The sequence below is a fragment of the Nerophis ophidion genome, linkage group LG04 (assembly GCF_033978795.1).
Source record: "Nerophis ophidion isolate RoL-2023_Sa linkage group LG04, RoL_Noph_v1.0, whole genome shotgun sequence".
Taxonomy (NCBI): Eukaryota; Metazoa; Chordata; class Actinopteri; order Syngnathiformes; family Syngnathidae; genus Nerophis; species Nerophis ophidion.
Window position 1 is genome coordinate 78,414,389 of NC_084614.1, and position 7,197 is coordinate 78,421,585.

The following is a 7,197-nucleotide window of genomic DNA, read 5'->3' on the forward strand; positions in this document are numbered from 1 at the left end:
TGCATTGTTGAGTCTAATAAAGCTGCCATGCAGGTTGTTTTCTCTTTAAAGCTGTCATTGCTCAAAAATAATAATGAATCAAACTCAATGTTGTTACAAATTATTTAAACTAGTCATGGCTCCAATTACGTCACTTACAAAATTTGACTTAAGAGTATTTTTATAGGATATTTTGTGTTTATCCTACTAAAAAAATGGTTTTTGACTAATAGGGAGAAAAAAAAAAAATGAAGAAGCTGTCACGTACTTGCATGGCTGCTCTAGTTGTGACCCCAAGATGCAGGAGACAGGAGGACGACGTGCGGGTGAGAGTCTTTTAATTCCCACAGGGAGCACAAGGAGGTGCAGCAGGGAAGTGCACAGAAGCATAAGCAGCATACAGAAAAACCAAAGTAACGTTTCACAAAACAATCCTTGAGCCCTGACTGGAGGGCGAGGCGGGCATAAATAGAAGCCAGTTGATTAAAGTAAAAGTACCAATGATTGTCACACATACACTAGGTGTGGTGAGATTTTCCTCTGCATTTGACCCATCACCCTCACCCCATGACCAGGTGTGGCCAGGCTGCCAATCAGCGACAGGTGAGGAGGGAAAAGGGCTCAGGGAGACAAACAGGAAGTGGGACCAAAATAAGAGCGCCGACTAGGAGATAAACACAAACGCAAACAGACCGCGTGACACCTGACGTGACAGGTCGTCACAGAAACGAGGGATGGATCTGAAATTTATCCAGGGACTTAAGTGTTGAAAGTAAAAAAAAAATGTTTGACTTATTTTTGAGTGGGGCCCGTTTGGATCCTAATAATTTCAGTGGGACAAGTTTTAATTGTCATTGCTCAAAAAAAATAATGAATTAAAATCGATGATGTTATGAATTATTGACATATTTAAGATTGCAATTACGTAGAGTGAAAATTATTTTGTGCTTTTACCATAACAAAACAAGGTTTTGACAAAAATGGCGTAAATTATGAAAAAAAAAAGACTGATAAGGACGGATAAACCTGAAATTGATCAAGGGATTTAAGTGTTGAGTGAAAAAATACAAACATAAACAAAAATGACCTACTTCTACCATTTTTATGACTGAGACTCTTCCTGGTCCCCAAGAAAGCAGTGCGAGGCGAGTGGAGAAAAAACGGATTTATTGACAGAGATGTGACACAATGTGATATTGATCATAAGCAGCGGCCATTGAAAGAAAAGAAGAAATCCTCGTCATGACGTCAAGGCCATGAAACGTGCGATTTTACAGCCACCAACGTTTGATCTTGAAAGTCTTTTAACGGCCAAAGAAGAATACATGGAATAGCGTGAGGAGCAGCCGGACGAAGAACAAAGCACATCTCCATCTCATCTCCGAGTGTGATGACGTCCCTCAGCGATGGAGACATCTCCCTGTGTTCCAGTGCACAAAGCATCCTGGAGGAAGAAGACCACTCAGCACATTCCCGACAGAAGCAGGTGAATCCAAGTTGAACATCATCTTCACACAAGAACATTTGGAGGTGCAGACAGTCCATGTGAGCTTACTCAGCCTTCAGCCGCCTGCACGTTCTCGTCGAGCTCCACGCCGCCGTGGCGAGCTGCGGGACAAACGCAAACGGTGAAGGAAGAACATCCAGAAGGTGCCTCGTCACTCACATCAGATCTTTGAGGTGTGACTTGGAAACATGACGAGTCAGCACACTTGATGTCTCATTTGGCTGATCCTCATCATGAGGACTCCTGTCAAAAGTGAGATATGCCAGACTTTGTATTGCGTGTGCTCACAGGAGGGACTTTTATTGTGAAGGAGTCAGCTCCAGTTGGGCTTTTCCGGCTAAACTTGTAACAAAGGTCCACATCAGACCTCCATGTGAGTGACGCTTCACCACGGCTTTGTTTCTTGCGGCTCAAAGAAAAGATGTTTTACTTACCAGCTGGATCGTACTGGGCTGAAATGAAAGAGAAACAAGGTGAAGTGGACTTTTCCCCTCACGTCACGCCGTGTTTCTACGTGAGAGTGTGCGCTCTGTCTCTGTGGATCTTTGAGTGTTTGGCTGGAAGGCAACTAAAAGATGGCCGCACCTTTGCAGCCCGGATGAAAGCATCAACTCACGGCCTGGACCGAGTGCACCGAGAAGAAGAAGACAGAGGACATTGGCGTCCCTCACCTTGTCTGTTTCTGTGACGCCTGACCATGACCATGATGATGATGATGATGATGATGGCCGCCACAGCGAGGACCGCCGCCGTGGCAGCGAGGGCGACGCTCAAGTTGTCTGTGGAGAGCAAAAAAGCACAAGTGGAGTGACAAAGCATGAAGAGGAAACCTTCATGACTACTTTGCATGCAGACGTCAAGCGTTGTCATGGTGACATGGATCAATAATGGTGACAGGTGGACTTGTGATGGGAAACATCTCCAACTAAATGTGTCTTTCTCACCTTCATGGCTTGCGTTGCTCAGGATGCTTCTTCTCTCCAGCTTGGTGACCAAGTCCTCCTTGACGCCTGACAGCTGAAACACACATTCGTACTTGCCCTCCACGTCGGCCGTCACCTCCACTTTCAGCGCCACCGACATCTGGAAGGTTCCGTCGTGGTTGGGGAGTATCTCTCCGTGCTCCACGTCCTCGAAGATCTGCTCGCCGTCTTTCCTCCAAAACAGGTCGGCACCGTCGGGGTAGAAACCTGTCGCCATGCAGCTGACCGGAGAGGACGGCGTCTTCTGGAGCAGGAACACCTCTGGAAGCTCTGCACAGGAAGTGATGTCACGTGTGAACACAGGACAACGTGGGGAGAAGGTGTGGATGGAGGTAAAGATGGAGAGAAGGTGGGGATGGAGGTAAAGATGGAGAGAAGGTGTGGATGGAGAGAAGGTGGGGATGGAGGTAAAGATGGAGAGAAGGTGGGGATGGAGGTAAAGATGGAGAGAAAAGAAGAGAATGGAAGTAAAGATGGAGAGAAGGTGGGGATGGAGGTAAAGATGGAGAGAAGGTGGGGATGGAGGTAAAGATGGAGAGAAAAGAAGAGAATGGAAGTAAAGATGGAGAGAAGGTGGGGATGGAGGTAAAAATGAGGAGAAGGTGTGGATGGAGAGAAAGTGTGGATGGAGGCAAAGATGGAGAGAAGGTGTGGATTAAAGTAAAGATGGAGAGAATGTAATAACGGAGGTAAAGATGGAGGGAAAGTGAGAACGGAGGTAAATATGGAGATAACGTGTGGATGGAGGTAAAGATGGAGAAAAGATGAGAACAGAGGTAAAGATGGAGTGAAGGTGTCGATGAAAAGAAGGTGTCAATGGAGGTAAAGACGGAGAAAATGGAGGTACAGAGAGAAGATGAGAACGGAGGTAAGGATGGAGAGAAGATGAGAACAGAAGTAAAGATGGAGAGAAGGTGTGGAGGGAGGTAAAGATGGAGAGAAGTTGAGAATGAGGTAAAGATGGAGAGAAGGAGAGATTGAGATAAAGATGGAAAGTAAGAGTGGACAGCGGTAAAGATGGAGAGAAGGTGAGGATGTGGTAAAGATGGAGGGAAAAGGAGAGAACGGAGGTAAAGATGGAGAGGAGAGAATGAGATAAAGATGGAGAGAAAGTGTAGATGGAGGTAAAGATGGAGAGAAAGTGAGGATGGAGGTAAAGATAGAGGGAAAAGGAGAGAACGGAGGTAAATATGGAGAGAAGGTGTGGATGGAGGTAAAGATGGAGAGAAGGTGAGAATGAGGTAAAGATGGAGAGAAAGAGTGGACGGAGGTAAAGATGGAGAGAATGTGAGGATGGAGGTAAAGATGGAGGGAAAAGGAGAGAACGGAGGTAAAGATGGAGAGAAGGAGAGAATGAGATAAAGATGGAGGGAAGGTGTAGATGGAGGGAAAAGGAGAGAACGGAGGTAAATATGGAGAGAAGGTGTAAATGGAAGTAAAGATGGAGAGAAGGTGAGAGAAAGAGAGAAGAGTATAAAGAGACAGGGTGTAATGTCAGTAATGTTCCTATAGGGGGAGTGCTAACAAGTTAAAAGGTGAAAGTACATGTTGTGTTTCTACCTGTTCTCATTAGGACCTCCTTCCCATTGTTCACATACTTCTTCAAGTAAGAAGGACATTCCTCAGTGTAGTAAAACTTCTTGTATTCTAGTAGATGTTTGTTCTGGTCCCACTTGAGTTTGGTGGGGAAAGCTTGTTGTTTTGCTGCAGTAAATGTCCATGTCTTCATGTCCAACGATATGAAATCTTCTCCATCATAACCTTCCTGATACCAACCTTTAACTTCATCAGTCTCATCATTCCATTCACATCCAAACATCCACTGGAGAATGTGAACACCTGAGACACACACACACACACACACACACACACACACACACACACACACACACACACACACACACACACACACACACACACACACACACACACACACACACACACACACACACACACACACACACACACACACACACACACACACACACACACACACACACACACACACACACACACACACACACACACACACACACACACACACACACAGTATTAGTGTAGGTTATTATGGGATGGACAGAGACAAGTATCAGTGCAGTAATGTGTGTTTACTACAGTATAAAAAGAGTACATCAAATACATTTAAGTAGTAGAAAGTTCAACATAAACAAACCTCCAGTTTGGTTGAAACGCTTCTTAAGAACTTCAAGGTTGTGTTTGTCAGTCAACTCATTACCAACATTGATCTCTGTTTGTCTCTGCCAGTATTTTGGATCCTCTGCTGTGATTTTGTTCATCCAGTCCTGTTTGGCTTCTGCTTTCCTGCTGTTGCTGTCATAGTGAGAAATCTGAACTCCATCAACATAACCAACACTCACATACTCTGGGAAGTTTGGAACTTGAGAGGACGCAGTGGAGAAATACTGCAGCGTGTGAATCACTGAAAGAAGAAAACAACAACAGGATGACTTTGTATTATTTTCTTTCATGTTCAACAATCTTGCACTGTGAATATTTTAGCTCCTTCCGTCTTCAGTCGGGTCTTAAAGTGAACATCAAACACTGCTAGATATCACAGTCAAGACTCACATGTTCTATGACAAATACAACACATTAATAATATTACTAACATCTGTTGACAGTTTGAACATTTTGAAAATAAACATATATTTTCTACAATGGAGGCTGAATAAAAAGTACAACAGAGTTGAACACAACCTGTTCTGCCCATTTGATGTCGACTCTTACTGACATCTTGTGGCGGGGTGATGTTACTACACTTGATTAGTTTCTGACACTTCCGTGTTTGAAGATTTGTGTTCGTTCTTACAAGCCTTGGAAAAAATAAGTCTTTGAACAAGAAACACTATTGTCAACACAAATAAAGAGCCTAAACGGATTTCTCTGCTTCTGTAACCTTATTGGAACATTTTGATTTTTTACTAGGAAAAAGGGAAAACAATAAAATATGTTTAAAAAGAACCAGGATTAAGTAATAAAGGGTTTAAATAATACAACACTAATTTAATTAATAAGTAACAGAAACGCTCAGAAGTCAAATAAGTGAAGGCACAAATAGGATTTATGAATAAAATATTAATAAACTTATAAAAAGGACTTACCAGGCGTCACGCTGTGCATTTGCACGACCAGAAGAAAGAATAAAAACAAGTTCATGATGTCAGCGCGAAACAAAAAGATGTTTGCCACTTTTAATCCCGCAGAGAAAGACAAAAGTGACGAACACTCGCTTGACTCGCAAACAGGAAAAATGAACCAGGAACTGTCGAGGCTCTTTTTATAATACTCCACCTGAGCCAATGAGGAGTCAGCATTCTGTGACGTCACAGTGAGGAGAGAAAACGAAACGCTATTCTGCACAGAAAAGTGGCAGCAGTCAACTGACAAGAAGTCTTCTACTGGACTCACTAGAGAGCGCCCCTTGTGGCCACGTCAGGTAAATGCTTGTGTGGCTTTTCTGGGAAATCACGTGACTTGACAACAAAAAGGTGTGTCAAGTTGGCCGCCAAACTTGGAAAGAAAAGAAAGAAAGAGGAATGAAGGTGAGATTGAGAGTTAAAAGTAATGACAGGGCTGGAACATCCGATCAGTGATCGTATTGTAGTCCTCTCAAGAAAGCATCAATACAAATAATGATTGATAGACATAAAGTCGCTACACCGCAGGACATCCTCACTTCTTTTTATTTCACGTCTTAACTTTCACCTCCGTTATGTCTCCCAAGCGTGAGGCGTCCCTGCTGGGGTAACGGGACACGCATCTGCCTCGCATGGGTTCGATTCCCGGCCAGGGTTGCATCAGGAAGTTTCATCCTGAGTAAAAAAGTCAGCAGAAAGCCTTCATGAGATGGACTCGCTGTGGCCAAAGTGCTGAACGTGGGGGAAAAGTGTGAGGCAGACGCTTCTGCTGGCAGAATATCAAAGAAAGTGAAAGTAAAAGTAGACACGGTAAAGCCAAACATTGAACTCGATGGTGATTATTTTTATTTTTATTTTTATTTTGTCGTACCTGTCAAAGGTGAACACACTTATCCACGTAGGTGAGTAGTAACGAGTTACATTTACTTAGATAAGAAACACAACTTTTACTTTGCTATATAACATTTTATTACCATCGTTACATTCATTTATATCAGGGGTCAGCAACCTTTTTGAAACCAAGAGCTACTTCTTGGGTACTGATTAATGCGAAGGGCTACCAGTTTGATACACACTTAAATAAATTGCCAGAAATAACCAATTTGCTCAATTTACCTTTAATAAATAAATCTATATGTATAAAAAAAATGGGTATTTCTGCCTGTCATTCCGTCATACATTTTTTTTCCTTTTACGGAAGGTTTTTTGTAGAGAATAAATGATGAAATAAACACTTAATTGAATGGTTTAAAAGAGGAGAAAAGAGGAAAAAAAGGAACATTAAATTTTGAAACATAGTTTATCTTCAATTTCGACTCTTTAAAATTCGAAATTCAACCGAAAAAAAGAAGAGAAAAACTAGCTAATTCGAATCTTTTTGAAAAAATTAAAAAAAATAATTTATGGAACATCATTAGTATTTTTTCCTGAATAAGATTAATTTTAGAATTTTGATGACATGTTTTAAAAGGTTAAAATCCAATCTGTACTTTGTTAGAATATATAACGAGTTGGACCAAGCTATATTTCTAACAAAGACAAATCATCATTTCTTCTAGATTTTCCAGAA

The 7,197-nt window shown here is 42.2% G+C and overlaps 1 protein-coding gene across 1 annotated transcript; it reads right to left on the bottom strand.

Moving 5' to 3' along the window:
• Positions 1-1,129: 1,129 nt before the first annotated feature.
• LOC133551929 (class I histocompatibility antigen, F10 alpha chain-like) lies at positions 1,130-4,973 on the bottom strand. The gene is made up of 4 exons (XM_061899138.1): positions 4,643-4,973; positions 4,030-4,308; positions 2,431-2,739; positions 1,130-2,265 (listed from the first exon to the last, which is right to left on the bottom strand). Exons 1-4 carry the CDS (start codon positions 4,956-4,958, stop codon positions 2,099-2,101), a joined length of 1,071 nt encoding a protein of 356 aa, XP_061755122.1. The 5' UTR covers positions 4,959-4,973; the 3' UTR covers positions 1,130-2,098.
• Between the last annotated feature and the right edge of the window lie 2,224 nt (positions 4,974-7,197).

Bases quoted from the DNA above. Each gene is read 5' to 3' on its own strand.
- LOC133551929 (XM_061899138.1), bottom strand. From the start codon at position 4,958: ATGAAAGAAAATAATACAAAGTCATCCTGTTGTTGTTTTCTTCTTTCA. The intron at 4,309-4,642 runs GTTTGTTTATGT...TGTGTGTCTCAG, and splicing joins GCGTTTCAACCAAACTGGAG to GTGTTCACATTCTCCAGTGG. The intron at 2,266-2,430 runs GTGAGAAAGACA...TGCTCTCCACAG, and splicing joins GAGCAACGCAAGCCATGAAG to ACAACTTGAGCGTCGCCCTC.